Source organism: Dipodomys spectabilis, unplaced genomic scaffold, assembly GCF_019054845.1.
Source record: "Dipodomys spectabilis isolate Male_0828 unplaced genomic scaffold, ASM1905484v1 ptg000017l, whole genome shotgun sequence".
Lineage (NCBI taxonomy): Eukaryota > Metazoa > Chordata > Mammalia > Rodentia > Heteromyidae > Dipodomys > Dipodomys spectabilis.
In genome coordinates, this window is record NW_024870694.1 from 7,599,648 (window position 1) to 7,619,140 (window position 19,493).

General features: G+C 44.9%; 1 protein-coding gene across 7 annotated transcripts in view; it reads right to left on the minus strand.

Annotated features, from left to right (window-relative positions):
• Mylk (myosin light chain kinase) overlaps window positions 1-19,493 on the minus strand; it is a 194,531-nt gene that overhangs the window by 38,789 nt on the left and 136,249 nt on the right. For all 7 annotated transcript variants that reach the window (XM_042667365.1, XM_042667361.1, XM_042667374.1 and 4 more), the window contains 4 exons: window positions 15,076-15,126; window positions 14,187-14,314; window positions 12,711-12,864; window positions 6,656-6,958 (listed from right to left, as the gene is read on the minus strand). In XM_042667365.1, coding sequence (XP_042523299.1) covers window positions 6,656-6,958; window positions 12,711-12,864; window positions 14,187-14,314; window positions 15,076-15,126 — 636 coding nt within the window. The remainder of the gene's footprint in view (window positions 1-6,655; window positions 6,959-12,710; window positions 12,865-14,186; window positions 14,315-15,075; window positions 15,127-19,493) is intronic.

Below are 19,493 nucleotides of genomic sequence, written 5' to 3' on the forward strand. Positions count from 1 at the left end.
TCTTGGTGAAAAAGAGTTCTGAGAGTTTATGAGCATGAAACCAGAAGCTGTGATCTGTTTAGAGTTCTTCAAATGCTGCTGACGAAGTTTAGTTTTAGCGAACTAAACAGAGAGGACTGGGAAGAATCACAGAAAGGAAGCTGCCATGAAATCAAAAGAGGAGGAGACAGACAAGGACTTGAAGTCTTGCTGTGAAATAGCGGGGGTGGGGCTTCCTAGGTTGCCAGGATGTTGGTCTAAATAGTGTTACCAAGCCCATGCTGCAGGGCATCAAGTGCCGAGTTAAACTCCTCAATGACTAGGCTGACCTGAAAGTCATGTGTCTGGATGCTGTAGCAGAGTCAATGTTTAGGGAGATTAGAGATGTTCTGCCCTGTGTATGGCACCCTGTACTATATACTACACAGTGAAATCCACGCTGCTCTGGATGGCAGAGCACTGTCATCAGGAACAATAAGTACAATTATTTTGTGGCCTATGGCAGAGCCTTGGACATCTCTGCTGTGGAGACTCTGGTGGCTGGTGGTTTGAAGGTTTTGATGGGTCTATGGAAGGCCACTGGAAGGAAATGCTACCATGGCAAGACTTATCAAGAAATGTTATGTGTTTCCAGTTGGGAATTCTGGAGTGACACGATTGAAAAGGAAACCACACAATTGACAATGGTAGTAACAGGGCTATGAACTGTTTGTTCATCAGCTCATGAAAACTGTGACTCCAGGGACCATTTGCAAAAGCCTCACAGGGAGGAAGGCTTTAGGCCTATGGAAGTCATAGCCACAGGTGCCACACAGGGCCCATAGGCACACGAGGGACAGGGATGTTCTGATTAGTTCAATAATAATATTTCAAGCATGGTTTTACAGAACATAGGAGATTCAATTCCAGTGTTCACTGAATGACTGGTGGATGCCAGTCCCCAGTCCAGGTCTTGGAGACAAAGCAGCAATTGTGCTGACCTCCACGTGCCTGTTCTGAGACAGAGGTTCTGGTTTGCGGGTGCCTTTTTATTTGTCCCCTTGCCACATCTCCCTGGTATATTAAGAGGACCAGAGGGTTCTAAGAAGCTGGTGAGAGTGGCAAGGCAGGCTTTCCCGGCCTGTTGTTTCAGGGGTGGGGGTGCAGTTTGTGCTCCGCTAGTGACAAGAGTGGCACAGAGCTGTGAGCCATGAGGGTCTTTTCACTCACTTGGCACCAGGCATTTTCCGGGCCAGCCTCAGAGGTCCCAGTTCCAGAGCTGACTTCTCCCCACCACTCTGACTACAGCTAGGCAACCACAGAGCTGGCCTGGCCTCCCTCACGAATGCCACACCGGCCCTTACCTTTGTCTCTCCCATGCGCTAGTTGGGGTACCAAACTCCTCTCCTTAGGGACTGGAGGCTCACTGTTCAGTGTAGCCTTACCGCTGGGCATGCACAAGACCTCAGGCTTCTGGGTCTGTTTCCCTTCTCATCCTGCTCTGCTCTGTTGGGCAGGCAAGCTGTCCAGAGCAGAAGGATAGGAAGAGAGTGAGGGAGAGTGACCATAGGTCACTGGACATCAAGTGCCATGAACATGACAAAGGGGACCACTTAGTTCTCTTCTTGCCACTGCTAAGGAAGGAGCTCAAATGGCAGAGAGAAAGAACTTCCGCTAAAATCATTTTAACCTATTCAGAATGAGTTATGAGATCCGAGGGCTAAGTGGAAGAGCCATTTGGCAAAGGGTCTTGAGGTATTTCTGCCAACAGATGAGAGTCCTATCACCCTGGAATGTGCTGAGGATCAGTGAAGAGAATCAGCTGAGCGGTGGGACTGGCCATCACTCCTCCAGGCACACTGGCCTTTTCTGTAGCAGACGAGTGCTGTATGGATGCCCAGTGAACACTAGAGGGCAGCCTGGCCCTGGATACAGCCTCTGAAAGCCTAGCAGAGTTGTAGCCTGGGATAAGACCACCCCAGGCTGTACAGCCCGTGGGTTGCAAGAAGCCTTCACTATAGCTGTTTTCATAGCTCACTGCTCTCCTGCTCTAGCCCATCTCTAAGCCACCCCTCCCTCAGTCTCTGAACGCTATTCTGTTCAGAAGTAGAGAGGCGGCGGCTACCTTGCTTGGTATTCACAGGCATCACAGCAGTGCACAGAAGGTTTCTGCTTGCAGTCCCAACCCTTAACCTGTCTCAACTTCTGCTTGTCAGGCCTAAAGCTTGCCAATGCTTTCTCTTTCTTGGATCTCCAGCTGGGCCTGGGATGGGACGGCTTCCTGTCTGAAAGCCTTGGGTGGCCTGGACCCCTCCTGTGGATTTCAGGCAATTTCACCATTTCCTTTTTGTCTGCTGTAGGAGAAGGGCTGGAGGTGGTGGGGGGGGTGGGGAGGGGTAACATAAGACTTCCTGCTGTGAAGTTCAAGGGTAAGGCCACCTGCCTGTCAACACTCCTGGCCTCTTGGGTTCATCCCATAGACCTGGGAGCTGCTGCCCTGGCCTGCTGGGGGCCATGGCTGTTTGCAGCTCTTGTGGTCTGATCCTGCATGCAACAAGTTTTCAAGATTCCCATTTCAAGAGAAAAATGTGAGTATGATGGCATGTGCCTGTTATCCCAGCATAAATAGGGGATCGGAGTACATGCATAGTGTAAAATCTTATTTCAAAAATAATCCAGACCAAAAAAGGCCAGTTATGGTTCAAGCAGTAGAGTGCCTGCCTAGCAAGCATGAAACCCAGAGTTTAAACCCCAGACTGCCAAAAACATTTTTAAAAAAATACTTGTTTTATATCTAGTTTTTAAAACTCAAGAGGGCCATCAAGTCATAAAGAGTGAGTTTCATACTTGTGATGCTTCTAGTTACACGGTGATTCCAGACCCCTCCAAGCTCCTCTGATGCTTTAGTCTCCCACAATGATCTCTGCTTCCCATCTGTAGGCTCTTTCTCCTTAGGAGCATTGGCCTTTTGCCCTCCACTCCCATTCCATTCTATTAGAAACTAGATCTAGTTTCCATCACAGGAGGGATATGAATGACTTCCTTTCCAGCCAATGAACACAGTACATCAAACATTTCCCTCTCTCTCTCTCTCTCTCTCTCTCTCTCTGTTCCATTCCTGATGTTTGAACTCAGAACCTTGGAGCTCTCTCTGAGCTTTATTTGCTCAGGGCTAATGCTCTACCATTTGAGTCTCAGCTCACTTCTGCCTTTTAGTAGTCTCATGGACTTTTCTGTCTTTTCAGGTTTCATCTCCTGAATAGCTAGAATTACAGGTGTGAATTACCTGTGCTCAGCTCATTTCTGTCTTATGATGTACCCATTTCCTGTTCTTGAAATAGCATTCCACACACCTGAGCATCCTTTAACCAGGGCAACCTGTGGATTTGAGTTCACAGATCATTACCAAGCAAAAGGCTGGAACCAAAGATCCTCTAACCCCTCACACCTTTTATCTTTTTTATTTTTATTTTGTTGGTCATAGGGCTTGAACTCTGCCCTCTTCAGCTCAAGGCGAGCGCTCTACCACTTGAGCCACAGCGCCACCTCTGGTTTTCTAGTGCTTTATTGGAGATAAGAGTCTCACGGACTTTCCTACCCGGGCTGGCTTTGAACCTCGATCCTCAGATATCAGCCTCCTGAGTAGCTAGGATTACAGGTGTGAGCCACCGGCACCAGGCCTACACCTTTCATCTTTTAGCATTTGATGCAGTTCATTGAGCTCAGTGAATAACCTGCTTCTTCTCCTGAATCTTCAATGGACTCTAGCCTTCTTGCCACCCTTTCTTCTGGCTCCTCAGTGTTCTTTTGGCTCCTGGTGTTGGTGCTGATATTCTTTTTTTTCTTTTTTGTTGGTCATGGGGCTTGGACTCTGGGCTTGGGCGCTATCCCTGCACTCTTCAACTCAAGGTGAGCACTCTACCACTGCTTGAGCCACAGCACCACTTCCGGTTTTCTTGTGGTTAACTGGAGATAGGAGTTTCATGGGCTTTCCTGCCAGGGCTGGCTTTGAACCATGATCCTCAGATCTCAGCCTCCTGAGTAGCTAGGATTACAGGTGTGAGCCACCGGTGCCCAGCTGGTGCTGATATTCTTTACCACCCTCTGGATGACCTCTTCGATATCCATGGCATTAAGAACTTCACTACTTATTCTGAAGCTGTAGCTTAACCTTTCTTCTTGAGCTTGGGTCTCAAATGGCCTTAAGATACTACAGCTAGCTGGGTGCTGGTGGCTTACACCTGTACTCTTAGCTAATCAGGAGGCTGGGATCTGAGGATTAGGGTTCAAAGCCAGCCAGGACAGGAAAGTCTGTGAGATTCTTATCTCCATTTAATGACCTAGAAAACCAAAACTAGAGTTATGGCTCGAAGTGATAGAGTGCTAGCCTTGAGCAAAGATCTCAGGGACAGAGCCCAAACCCCAAGTTCAAGCCCCATAACTGACAAAAAGAAAAAAAAAAGATTCTACAGCTCAACTGTTCTGAAACTAGAGCCTCATCTCTTCCTACACCTCTGTTGTCTGACTCCCAAGTCATTTAAGTAAGGAACTAGAGGCAGCTCATAGTATGCCTGACCGTTTCCCTTAATCTGACACAGGAGCACAGGCTTCCGGCCAGGCAACTCTGAGTTCAAGCTTCCACTCACCATTCCCTGGCTCTGTGAAGTTTCTCCCCTTTACATCTCCTTTCCCCTGTCTGTAAAATGAGGGTGATAACTGTGTCTGTTTCATTAAGTTATCAGGGCTGAGTGAAATGGTGCATAGTAAGCAATTAACATTAACATATCATTAACATATGGCAGGTACTCAATGTATGCTAGCCACAATGACTCACAATAAATATCCAACTAGCTCTTGAATTTGTTAAGCCAGGAACTGGGAGTCATCTTAGACACTTTCAACTTTTTTTTTTGTTGGTTGTGGGGCTTGAACTCTGGGCTTGGGCGCTGTCCCTGAGCTCTTCAGCTCAAGGCGAGCACTCTACCGCTTGAGCTACAGCGCCACTTCCAGTTTTCTAGTGCTTTATTGGAGATAAGAGTCTCACGGATGTTCCTGCTTGGGCTGGCTTTGAACCGAGATCCTCAGATATCAGCCTTCTGAGTAGCTAGGATTACAGGCGTGAGCCACCGGCACCTGGCTCAACTTTTTTTAAAAACCTGACTGCCAGTGGCTCATGCCTGTACTCCTAGCTACATAGTAGACTGTGATTATGGTTCAAAGCCAGCCTAGGCAGTAAAGTCTGTGAGATTCTATTTCCAATTAACCAGACAAAAAGCTGGACTAGCAGTATGACTCAAGTGGTAGAGCATCAGCTTGAGCTAAAAAGCAGATCAAGAGTAGAAGACCCTGAGTTCAAGTTCTCATACTTGTGCATGTGTGCACGCACGCATGCTCGCGCATGCGTGTGTGCGCACACACACACACACACATCTTCAAGAATGGTCTATCCTACATCCTGGGTCTTTAATTCATGCCCTCCCATCTCCTTCTCTGGATATCACCACAGAGGTTTTTCTGGCCCTGGGCTAGTCCACCATCATCCTTTGGAGGTGGGTAGAGATGGACATTTTCTTTGTCAAGGACCATTTGGCTATTTACAATGTCATTCCCAGGCCATAAAAAATTACCAATATGGGCATATAGGCCATGGGCAGCCAATGAGAGCTAATGAGAAGCTTATGCATCTGTCTTGTTACGTATGAAATATTTCCAGGGCCCAGAAAAACATCCTCCACTCTGTACCCATCCTCTACTCTGGGGCTTTACAAACCTTCATATGGGAACAAATTGGTCTTGATAACTTGTATCAAAGTGAACCTTCTGAAGACCTGAGTGCACTGGGGCTGAGATTCTCCAGCTCCGTAGGTGCCAAGGCTGCTGGTCCCAGTGATACTTGGAGAAGCCAAGCTCTATCTCCCTCCTTCCACTTCTGAAACCGGATCTCCTGCTCTCACTCTTGAGGAACCTCACAGTTTTACCTAGACAGCTCCCTCCTGTTCTGCCTCATATACCATATGTCCTGGCTACCAACAAGCTTCTCAGAATGCCACCCATTCTCATTACTTGCTGCCTCTGCTCATGATGTATACTCTGTATGGAATGCCTGACTGTGTCTTCTCTGTCTCTCAAACACAGTGTAAGTGCCACTCTTCTGGAGAGACTTCCAGTTTCCATGACAAAATTCTCCATGCTTTTTCCTATGTCCCTGTGACTCTATTTAACTATAGTAAACTATTCCCTGTATATATGTTTGTCCCTCTGGATTTAAGCTCCTTCTTGTCTGTTTCTGTACCCCAAGTCCTGACACTGGGTAGACATTCAACTGTGAATGCAAGGGGCGGAGGAAGAAGATGATGGGTGGTCTGTGAACGTGAGGTCTACCTCAGAGCCTACTTTCCAGGATTGTGCTCCTGATGATCACACTATCACCCACTGGTGGCAAGGTACTGAAATTGCTATCCAAACACTATCATTGAGCCACACCCATAGCCCACCAATCCAGGGTTTGGTTTTGTTTTTTTAAGGTCCAACATGCTGTTTTTAAAGTATGGATCAGCATCACAGCCCTAGAAATTAAGATCATCAAAGGCTCTGCTAGTCATGATGATGTTTCAGCATTCCTCTGTTGCCCTCTCATTAAGTCTCTATATATGCTGTGAATTTATTTCAAGGCAATGAAGAAATGAAGGCTTCCTACCTTCAGGTTTCTCTCCCACCACTGTGAGCTCAGACTCCTGGCTTGGCTCACTGGTTCCATAGATGTTGACAGCACGAACACGGAATTTATACTCGAGGTCAGGCAGCAGATTCTGGACGTTAAAAGAGGTGCTGCGGCACGTAGCTAGTTCTTTCCATGTCTTGTCCTCTGAGTCCCAGATCTCCACATTGTAGGACTGGACGGCACTGCCCCCATCGTAGGAAGAACCGTACCAGGACAAGGTCAGGGAGGAGCTTCGGATATCAGAGGCGCAAGGTGTGCCAGCTGGGGGGTCTGGCTTATCTAGACATGGAGAAGCACAATATCATTAAAACTCGTAATAAGAAAGGACACCAACTGTTTTTATCCCTCCTTCTCTCTCTTTCTTTTCCTTCCTTCTTTCCTTCCTTCCTTCTTTCTTTCTTTCTGGAAGGGTTTCTGGGTATTGCACTCAGGGCCTCAAACATGCCAAATAAACATTGTACCACTGAGAAATATTCCCCCTACCTTCCCCATCCCGAGAACATTAACTATTCTGTCACAGGGAGAAACAACCTAGTGAATCCAAGCCCAGGTCTCAGTTCCTAGTTCTCATCTTTCATCCACATATCACAGGTGCAGCTATGCCCAAACTCTCCAGTTCAGAAAGCCCCATATATTACTACTTGCTTGAAAGAAACTCTGTTATTTGGCTCATCTTCCAGTCTACAAGTCATGACTTCCTGTAGTTGGCCTAAGTCATAAACATATTTTTCTGAGTAAACACATCTAGGAAGCTGCTCAGGAGGCGTGGACTATTTCCCATCAAAAATATGTTTTGAGAGAGAGTGGGGGGAAGTTCTTCAGGCCTGAGGCCAGTGACCTATGATACAATAGAAGTGTGCTCTCACTTTCTCTAGATTTTTGGAAATGCTTGTCCCTACTAAGGGGACAGATAACTTAGTGGTTGAGCTCTGAAGTTAGACAGATCCAGATTGAACACAGATCTGTTCCTGCTCAGTAGCTATTAATGCCATATGCCTAAGATTCCTTAAATGGACAATATAGGTAATAACAGCTCAGATGTTAGGAAGTAGTTGGCTTAACTATTCATTACTATCATCATTATTTTAGGATTTTATTTCTAACCTTCTAGTGCACAAAAATGTCACTCCTACTTCTTTGTTGTTTTGATTTTTTGTGCTGAGGATTGAAATCAGGGTCTCATGCTGCACATGCTAAGCCTTAGCACTGAGCTGTACCCCTGGCCTTTACTCTCCTTTATCTTCATAGGACTTTTATGCAATGAGATAGAGAATTTCAAAAGCAAACCACAACAGCAAGTCATAGCCCTCACGAAGGCACAGAAATTGAAATGAGGACACGAATTAGAAGGTCCTCCTTTTGACTAGCTACCTTCCTGTTCAGATGACCTAGATGCAGATCAGTAACCAGATTTGACCAACTTCAGATCAAATTATGGCAACCAACACTTCAGTGAGGTCCTTAAGTTTTGCTGGTTTTCATTAGTTGCTTTTCTGGATAAAAATCCTGTTTTTCAGATCTAGCAGATGTTTAGATAGTTAGCTATGTTAGTTACAGATAATCTTTCACCCTCTCCCCAACATAGTTTGAGTTTACAGAGCCTTACAAACTAGCAATTAAGCTCATGCTATACAGATGTGTAAATATGTGAACTGTAGTAAATTTGAGACTAGTTAGTCTATCTTTCTCATCTGCAAAATGGTGCTGATTTGTACCTCTCCTTGGGGTTTGGCAAACAACAAGTAAGCAGACATAGACAGGTAAAGTGCTAGACTCCTACTTTCCCATCCAGGCAGGCAGGAAAGCCAAAGGGAATTCTCTCAAATGATTCTAAGTCCATAGGGAAGGAGAGAAAAATCCGGATGTGAATATATACACATATGAATATATACACACACACATATATATATATATATATATGTATATATGTGTGTATATGTATACACATATATGTATATATATGTGTGTATATATATATATATACATATACATATTCATTATTTTTTTTTTCTTGGTTGTGGGGCTTGAACTCTGGGCCTGGGTGCTGTCCCTGAGCTCTTCAGCTCAAGGTGAGTACTCTACCACTTGAGCCACAGCGCCACTTCTGGTTTTCTGGTGGTTTATTGGAGATAAGATTCTCACAGACTTTCCTGTCCGGGGTTGGCTTTGAAGCATGATCCTCAGATCTCAGCCTTCTGAGTAGCTAGGATTACAGGCGTGAGCCACCGGCATCTGGCATATATCTATTTTTACCCCTTCCCTCCCCAGCCTCTTCTACATTCCAGCTCAGAACACACTGCCCAGATCTATCTGTATCCAACAATCCAACCCGCTCTGGGAATGATTCTGGGACCGTGTCAGAGCTACTTCCCAGCATCTCTGCCATGCTAGAGGCCTCCAGTGATGGAGCCATTTTCACTTATTGTTTAATATACTCTCTCAGGAAAACTGTTTGATCTGAAAGATATATTGGTCTTTTTAAAGAAACACTTCTGATGTTTGCAAAGATGTTTATTGCTGTAAAAACAGAAGCAAATGATTCAAATCCTCTCAAGATCCGCTAAGGAAGTAAAAAAAAGAAGCCTACAAAGAGATAAAAAATACTCCTTGCCCCCCCCCCCACCTCAAATCTCTAGGAAGACTTGAGAGGACAGGGTTAGAGTCCCCTTTGCTTTGGTTAAGAAAGGACAACTTGGAGAAATGAACATTGTAAAAGAAGTCTTGCTCCTGTTACAGTTGTCCCTAACTCACATTTAACAGTTCATCTGCAACGCAAGATGCAAAATTTGGGGAGGGTGCTTTAATTCCAAGTGTAATGTTACCACTTTTAAAGTATTTGGTGCCTAAAGGAGTTTTAGAAAGACCCAAGGATCCTATGAGACTGGACTTTCCCTCCTTCCCACCTTTTCTATGCTTTCTTTTCTTTTCTTTTCTTTTCTTTTTTTTTTTTTTTTTAGTATTTCCAGCCTCTGTGCTAAACTAGCCAGGAATGAGAACCCTCAGATCAGGGTGCTCCCATGAGCCTCCATGCTAAAGACAGACAGTCTGGGAGGGAAGGACACCCTGGGCAGTGCCTGGCAGAGAAGAAATTGGCTCAGTGTCAGGAGCTGGACCCCATACTTCCTCAGAATTCTCCCAGGGCTCCCTGGAGATGCGACTGACAGAATGGGAAACCCTTCAGGGTCCCTCATGACACCAGCTCAGGATTTTGTGTTTAGCAATGCTCTTATTCCTGGGAATCCAAGGCTTTTATCTGCTTCCCATTTTAACACAGCCACCCCTTGCCCTCATGCATATTAGGCTTCTTTGGCGCTTGCATAAGCCAGCCTAGACATCCTTCCACAGGTGCTAAACTCAACAGTTGCTGGCTGGACCTTCAGTGGTCAGCTACCTGGATCAGTTGTGACCTCAGAAAGGGACTCTAAGAGGCAAGAAAACTTAGCAAGTCAGTGACAGAGCCTCTAAGAGATCCCAAGCTGCAGATCCAGCCCTAGGGCTTGGTACTTTCCAGGCAATCATGTCAAAAGATCAAGAGAACATCTTTTTTAGCAGCCATGCCAAGCACGAGGAAAGAAAATCTGTCCTTACAAATCATGCAGCTCCAAACTTGGAGGTTATTTGGGGATTACTGGGCATTTGGGGTTCTCTCTACTTTGTTTTTCTCCCTTAAAACTATGCAGAGACCTGCTTTTTCTCCTGCTTGGGAGAGTAATGTTAAGGAATCCATCTGGATCTGCCTCTTCTCCTCTCTCCCTCCTCTCCTGGGCAGCTGACCAGAAGCTCAAGCTTGGAAAGAGACAGCACTGAAGATTCCTATACTGCCTCTTAAAATATAACAATAATAATTAGCCTCTAAAACAGCTGAACATCTCTCATGTTAACTGAGAAAAGTGCTAGATTTTTATCATTGTCTAAAAAAAAAAAAAAAGGAATCACAGATTATCAGGAAAGAAATCTTCACAGAATATGCCATAAGAGAGTTTTACTGCAAAAGCAGATAAGCTGGCCTTCTTTAGTTGGTCAGTAAATGGATGTTTCTAAAGTGTTTGAAAGTCGTTCAGGGTAGACCAGGGCACACCTGTTTTTCTCTCATTTACGTAATAACCCTTTCTCAGGTAATAAACAGATATCTCTGGACTTCACACAGGTGAATCAGCTAACTCAGGTTTACTTTGGCCTGAGTCTGAATTCATGGACTCTGAATGAATGTGGCTTTACTGCAGCCATCAATGTGAGTCCTCATTTTATTGAGTGATTCTATTCTTAGCTCTATTGGGGGGGGGGGAGCAGACAGAAAGCCCCACGCTCCATTCCATTCCCCTCCCAGGACGGTATTTAACATGCCGCTCCTGCCAGCTGGCAGGCAGCCACTGCAATGGCCCTGTCAGCTCTGGCCGTGGAGAATAAGAAACTCAACCATAAAAGGCCAGAACTCCAGTCTGTGCTGTGGGGCTGGGGGAAGGGAGTGTGGCACCACACAAGGGTAGTTGGGGGTCTGGGGTAGTGGTTCCAGAAAAGCAGTTCAAAGTTGCTGAGGCCAGAGTTATCCAAGCAAGGATAGATGAGAGAAAACACCAAGGAAAAGTGGAAACGGATGCTTACTGATAAGATGGGGTCTAGGGGCTAAGCCAATATTGTCAGGTATGGGCTTAAACACATAGCAAGCTACATCACTGGCCTCATCCTCTAATGGCTCTTGACTCTTTTGAGGGGGCAGTTATGGAAATGATTACCTGGAGTCACCAAATAAGAGTTTCTTTATAAATATTAAACCTGGGATCATAGGAGAACCCACCTGAGCCATCATTTACTTGCCAAACCCACCCTGAAGATTCTACTTCCTTTGGTGGTCCAATACCACCAAATGAGTTAAAATGAGGGATATTGAAAAGTAGATGAAACAGCACAGGTAGAGACGTAAGCAAGGAGCACTATAGGAAGACAAGTGCCTGTGCATTCGGAAAGATAGCAACTTCTGTGGGTTGCTGCAAGGAACAGAAGGAAAAGGAGAGGTTAAGAATAAGAGGATAATTGAGACCTAAGAGCTGGGGATCCAGAGCCTAGGAGAAGGGAGAGGCCTTACAAAGGACAAAGGTAGGCCATCCTCAGAGCAGACACAAGGGAGTAATGCAAGGACAGAGATCTAAAGTGTGGGGACAATCAGGTTGAGCCAAGTCTTGCTGATGACATATTTCTCAGAGAAGCTGTAACTAAGACCTGCAGGATGGGGAGACTGAAAAACAGCATTGACCAGACACAAAAGCAGATTCCTATGTCTCAGCTGAGCCTAGGGGTCAGCACAGCCTAGCTCTGAGTCTGTGGGAGAATACGATCTTGCTGCAGTGCTCCCGAATGAGGCACAAGAGCAGGGAGGTCAGAAGGAAGCAATGATCCAGGTAGGGGTTGCAGAGGGAGTGGAGTGGTAGTGGACATGATGGAGGAGTTTATGAAGTGCCTGGAATGTGAGGGTCCAGGGTTTCCAGGACCAGAAGGTACATGCAGGAGAGCCTATGGAGCTGTTTGGAAAAGTAGCTGGTTTCCAGCCCATAACCTTGTAGCATTTCACTAGAACTCAAGAAAGGTGGGTAGCCAGATGCTAGTGGTTCATGCCTGTAATCCTCACTACTCAGGAGGCTGAGATCAGAGGGTCACAGTTCAAAGCCAGCCTGGGCAGTGAAGTATGAGACTCTTTTCTCGATGTGGGGCTGTGGTTCAAGTGGTAGAGCCCTAGCCTTGAGCAATAAAGAAGCTTAGGGACAGTGCCCAGGTCCTGAGTTCACGTGAACTCCAGTACCAACATACACATCCCCAGAAAACAAGAAGAAGTGGGGGGAACTGAGGGTGGGCAGTTGGAGCAGGTTCTAGAGTCCAGTAGCACATGGAAGGACAGAAGTAGTATGGGATTGAAGGACAGGGAAGGATGGGGGAGTTGGAGGCTGCAGGCAGCAAGAAAAGCGCTGAGATGCTGAGTCCTGGGGGTTCATGCCTCCTGTCTTCCCCATCTCCCATCCTCCATGGTCCCCAGACTTACCCACTACAGTAAGATTGACCTGGGCCTGCCTGCTTCCCAGCTTATTCTCCACCAGCAAGGTGTAGCAGCCACAGTGTTCCTGGCGGGCAGCGAGGATGGTGAGCTTGCTGCCATTCTCACTGTTCTCCACTTTGATGTATTCACTCTCTTGGATCTGCAGAGGAGGCAGAAGTGAGTGCTAGAGACTCAGGCCAGGAAAAGGCCTCCTTCCCTGCTCCTACTAGGAGGTATATGTCCGGTCAAGTTTTGGGGGTCCCATCTTGTCTGACTTGGGGCTTACCCCTAAAGTCCCATCTCCTGAGCCAAGTCCCTTGAGAGGGTCCAGATCTGAAATGGACTTGATGCTCATCAGAACTTGATGTTCCTCTCATGTGGCTCAGGAGTCCCTCATCACCATTCTGGCCTGAGATCATAGGAGAACCCACCTGAGCCATCATTTATTTGCCAAACCCACCCTGAAGATCTAATTCCTTTGGTGATCCAATGCAACAAGTGGCTACTGAGATTTTAATCAAGTAGAAACCACTCAAGTGTCTAGAACTGATGAATGGATAAACTAAATGTAGTATTCCTAGTCATCCAGGGAATATTCATCTATAAAAATGAATAGGGTGAACCTTGAGAACACTAACTCCCCTCCTCCCCCAAATTCCAGGCACAAAGATGATATATTTGCCTGAAATGTTCAGAATGGGTAGATCCATAGATCTGTCACTATTATGATCATTATTATTTGAGGTACTTGGGTTTGAACTTGAGGCTTGGTCTTTGCTAGTCAAGTGCTCTACCACTTGAGCCACATGGCCCCAACCTCCAAAATTGATTTAACTTTTAATTTTTCTGTGTGAAAGCCCTTAAGTCTGTGTTGATCCCATCAGCATGTGGTAAATTTAAGTTGTTATTGCAGACAGACATCAGTGGGCTGGCCTGGAAGCTCACAGAGCCTAAGGAGATATCTGAAGGCTTGGATCTTCCTGATTCTGAATAGGATTCTGGAAAGATAGCATAATTAGAGGGGCCACATGTGTGTGGTTTTTATTGTACAAATTGTCTATTAAAATAGTGTGTACTGGGTAACTTGAAAGAAAATGTTAATAAGAACTCTGATTTGGGAGACAGGTGGGCAGTAGGGCACTCTCGTTTCTTTTTTATAATTTATTTTTCTGTGGAGGGTTAATGGTGATTGTACCCACAGTACAATCATGCAAGACAAGCCCCTTGACCACTGAACTATACCCTTTTTTATCTTATTGTGACAGGATCTTGCTAAGCTGCCCAGGCTGTCCTTGAACTTGTAGTCCTCCTTGCTTTATTCTCCCAAGCACTGGTATTACAGGCACAAGCCCTTACAACTTATAGTCTCTCTCTCATTTCTAAAGTGATGCAGAGCAATGCTGTCTCATTCACAGCAATTCTCATCCCTATCAGTTCAGGGGCTGTGGGTTTTCTTTGGACCACCCCTTTCCTGTTACTGACCTGCTTTCGGAACTTCATCCAGGTACAGGTGATGGGCTGGGTACCAGCTACTTTCCCAAACAGCTCCACAGGCTCTCCTGCCCGTACCTTCTGGTCCTCAGGGAACTGGATGATTTGAGGAGGCATAACTGGGAGGAGACAGTATAGAAACTGAGTGAGGGGGAAGGGTGTCAGGCATTCTGATCTTTTTGCTGCCATTGTTCAGTGTTGGTCTGTTGGTTCTTCTTTTACCTTCCAAAACCTTCAGGGTAAGACTGGTGGTATTAACCCCTGATCTAGAACATTGAGCTTGAGAACCTGCTAGGAAGATTCACCTCTTTGTTTAGATACTCATAGAAATGACCCACATAACTTACCATGACATATCTCTACCATGGTTGTGCAGGAGTTTGTGTCTCATTCTAGTGGTTTGAATCGATGTTCTAACATGCTTATTAATTTAATAGTGCCTTGCCTTCTAACCTTTGGATCACACTGGCTGATGGGCTTGGTGTGGTTTATGTCTTCAAATATCTCTCCATGGAAAACAGACAAGTACTGGAGGAACAGGGACTTGCAGAGCAGGGCACAGAAGCAGTGTAGACTGGCTCATCCCACCACAAGGAAAGAAGCTCGAGCAGAATCTTGCAGAAGGGACAGGAAAGCTGCCCACACTGGGTGACTGTGCTGTGGGCACACAAGTGGTATCAGAGAACAGATGCCATCATGGACAAGGGTGAAGTACAGGCTGGGCAGAGGTAGATTGAGGAGCAGGTGCGGCCTGACAGATTTGGAGCTTAATCTTGGGAAGGGTACCCTGACTACATACCCAGGGAGTCAGCCAGTTGGTAAAGGAAAAGCCCCTATGGCAGATAATTCTCTTGGCACCAGGTGGACTGTGACTAATTACCTGCCTTAGTAGGTGTCTTGGGGGTAGGTTTCTTTTTCACAGTAGCATCACCTGAAACAAAGAAATTTACAAGTTATGTTCTGCCAGTTGTCATCCCACAAAGACCCTGAGTCCTAGAAGGATGCTGTCTTGTCCACTGGACCTTCATTCAAGGAAAGTCCCCATCCAAGTGTTTTTCCAGGAGGTTCTTGTTACCCTTTCATGTGTACAACCTCATTCTGAATATCAATTCTTGGTGGGAGTGGGAAGGGTGGGGAGGGGGCGGAGGTGCTTTGCAGGAATTCCTGAAGCCTCTGATATGATAAAAACATCTCAAAAATGCTTCAGTACTCATAATTCTATTCAGATAACCCAAGGCTGGATGTAATGGCTCACATCTGTTATCTCAACTACACTGGAGATTGAGAAGATTGTGACTTGAAGCCAGCCTGGGCAAAAAGTTATTAATAATCTCATTTCAACCAATAAAGCCAAGTGTGGTGATATGTATCAATTATCCTACTTACAATGGAGACATAAATAGGAAGATCATGGTCTAGGCTAGCTTGGGCAAAAAAAAAATGAGATCCTATTAAAACAAATAAAATAAAAAGGTCTGGGGACAAGGATCAAGTGATAGAACACCCACCTAGCACACATCAGGCCTTGAGTTCAAACTCCTCTACTACCTCCCCAAAAAAGATAGAGCCAAGAAAACGAACAACACCACCAACACCAAAGATGATAACCCCAAACTCACAACTCTCTCATCCTAACTTTCAGGAAACTCAGTGAGGAACTTAAGTCAGATAACGAACTAAATTTAGCCTTTGCTATAGATCTGAGGGTCTCAGGCTTCCTTTGAGTCATAGACTGTGGACCTGTGGCTTTCATTTAAAAAAATGTCTGTTGAAAGGATCAATGAATAAATGGATAAATGAGTGGTATCTTCCCTTCTCCTTTACTTTCTCTAAATTACTCAAATAAGAAAATGTCTTAAACCCCAGCACCAACAAAAAAGGAAAGAAAAATAACTCAGAGATGTTTCATAGCACAAATCCATTCATTTGAATAATTAACAGAATGATATATAACTTGAACTATTTTCATGGCTTGACTGCATATTTCTTTCAGGTCTTTGCTCAAAGGTCAACTCATTTATTTATTCAAATGAATAATACACAAACACCCACGTGTGAATGTGCATAGTGGCATGTGTGTGTGTATGTGTGTGTGTGTGTGTGTGTGGTGTATGTTACTGCTTCAAACTAGAAGGTTTCTGGTATTCCTTAGCTGGAGGATGGACAAGCTATGGTGCACTGATACAGCACAGTACTTCTCATCAATTGAAAAATGAACTACCACCATAGTTTCTCTTTAGCTACAACAGGTCAGATTCAAAAGACTATGTACTATATATAATTCTTATTGTTGTTGTTGTTGGTGGTGGTCCTGGGGCTTGAACTGGGCCTGGGTGCTGTTCCTGACCTTCTTTTAAGGCTAGCACTCTACCACTTGAACCACTGCCCCACTTCTGGCTTTTTCTGAGTAGTTTATTGGAGATAAGAGTCTATTTGAACCGTGATCTTCAGATCTCAGCCCCCTGAACAGCTAGGATTACAGGTGCGAGCCACCAGTGCTTGGCTTGCATTATGTAATTCTATTTGTGCAACATGCTAGAAAATTCAAAACTACCAAGGACAGAGAACAGACTAATGGCTGCCAAAGGTGAAGGCGAGAAGAGCTTGACCACCAAGGGATACAGGGAAATGTGTTGGTGATGATACCTATCTTTATTGTGATGTCCATTAAATGATTACAGGAGTTTGTCAAGACTCACAGAACAGTGCACTAAAGGCAGTGCACAAGGAAATTATATCTTAATAAAAAAAAAACATAGGGAAGCCACTCACTAATGAGATGATCTACGTATAGGACACAGTCTCTTTCCCAAGCATTCCTTACTTTTACCCTGATTCAATAAACACTCCCTGGCACTTGTTTATTTATTATCTGGCCTCCTCCCCTAAAGGGTAGGATTTTAAGAGCAGGGTTTTATTTTTGTTGTTATTTGCTGCTATATACTCAATATGCAGCAGGTCCCCAATAACTATCTGCTGAAAGAACAGATGGATTAATACTGCTAATGCCTCCACTACTGTGGGCTACAGAGGAGTGGCACTGTTGAACGCCTTGGCTGTGGTTGCTCTGTGACCACAGGCAGGTTTGCTGACTTTGTGGATAATCCTTTGTGTGTTTCTACAGTGGGAAGAGTGCTGTAACCCAGCAGACTCTCCCAGGAGGCTGCTGCAAGGAGGGGACCCTGAAAGAAGCCCCCTGACCACAGAGGTGATGATTACGGCAAGTGGCTCAGAAAGGGAGATAACTGTAACCTTGAGAACACACTTATTCATTGCCATTAGTGACCCCTCCATCTCCAAAAACTTACTGAAGGCCTACTGTGTGTCAGCAAAGTGCCAATCAGTACCTACTATGAACCTGGTTTTCTATAGAGGAGAAAATCAAACAAACGTAAGAACTCAGGGATTATCCTCAAGGCCCAAAATGTTGGAATGTCTGAAACAGGAAAGGGTTTTATCTAGAGGACATTTTACAGGACAACTGACAACATTTGAATATGGTCAATAAATTAGACGATAGTATTATATCAGTGTTAATTTGCCATTCGGATAATTAAACTTTAGCTTTATAGACAATTCCTTGCTTTTAGGAAAAATATACACTGAATGAAGTATATAGTATGTATTGTAAAGGGTTTACAGATTCAATTTCAAACCACTCATAAAACAGAATGTATATATACACATATATGCATGTGTTCCTTTGTGTATGTATGTGGACAGATAGAAGGATAAAGGAATTAGGGCCAAGGATGTGGCTTGGTTTGATCTCCAATACTGAAAAAAAAAAGTGGGAAAGAAAGTAAATATGAAAAAGCAAGCAACGAAATTGAATCTGGATGAAGATATATAACAATCATTTGTAAGCAAGGTGCTGGTGGCTCATACTTGTAATCTTAGCTACTCAGGAGGCTGAGATCGGAGAGTTATGGTTCCATGCCAGGCCGTGAGATTTTATCTCCAAAAATAACCATATAAAGCCTGGCTGGAGGTATAGATCAAATGGTAGAGCACTAAGCAAGCAAGCAAAGCCTTGTTGGGGCTGTGAGGTTCTGAGTTCAAGCTCCAGCACAACCCCCCCAAAAAAAGAAAGTAAAAAAAAGATACGTTACTTAGTCAACAAGATGCAGTTGTTCAAAAGCAGAAGACAATAACTCAAATGTAAAATTAGTTGTCTACCAAGTGAAAGGAAGGCCTGAGTTCAAACTCTAGTGCCACCACCAAAATAGCTAACTAAAATAAAAGTAGGAAATAGAACCTTCAAGTTAAGGACATGGTTGGAATGCCCAGGAGTGAGCATGGAAAGAACCTGAGGCCTTAAAAGTTGACCTGGAGATGGGAGAGAAGCCCATGTGAGCAGCAGACAGGGCAGTGTTAAGAGCAGGGTGGTGCTAGGTAGAGGCTGGCATCAGAAAGCAATAGCATGAAGACAGTGTGACCATTTAAGGAAAATTAAGTATTCTGTCCCTCTGTCACATTTTAAGTACTCAGTTTTCACATGTGATTAGCAACCACAAGGTACAGACATACCTTTTCCATCATTACCGAAAGTTCTCCTGGGTAACACTGGTTTCTAATGTAGAGATTACAGCTAGGCCTTTTGTTTGAAGGGAACAAGGAGTCCTAAGACAAAGAGCTATCAGACTGGGCCCAAGGCTCTTCAGTTTTCCCCAACTGCTTGGGGACAATTGGGCTGCTGTCAGATCTACTTAGTCATTGGTCAAGGTCCATTCAGGAGAGATGATGCAACATTAAAGAAACATTAAAGGAATTTAGGGAGGAAAACAAGAGGGAAAAAAGCAAAAGTTACTTTGCGAGTTCTTGCTTAGATACATGGGAAGTTGTATTGAAGGAATATGTAGTGAGAAGGGTCAGAGTTCTAGGTGGAGACTGAAAAGATTTCAGAAGTTAGTGGCAAGTTGGGAGGCTAGGTCAGTGCTTTGGGGAAAAGAATTCAGTGATAGATGAGAAGGAGCCAGGGCCAATTTTCCTGATACCCAGGAGAGGAGCTAGGAGAAGGAGAAGGCTGTGGAAGGCCTTGATAGTATTGAAAATGTCACTGTGAGCAAAGGGGGCAGGATAGATGTTGAAAAGGGTCCAGTTATGGCCAGCACCGAGGTAAAGGGTGGTGCTATGGAGGCCGGGTTCAGAGGATGGTGGGTCAAAAGTGACTCTAGGGAAATGCTCAAGGAAATAGGTGGGGTGGGGGGAGGGGAGGTAAAGGGACTTCTTCGTCAAGAATTATGGACCAAGAGAAATATGGTGAGGAAATATGAAGCTAAGGTTCCTCCTGAGGTG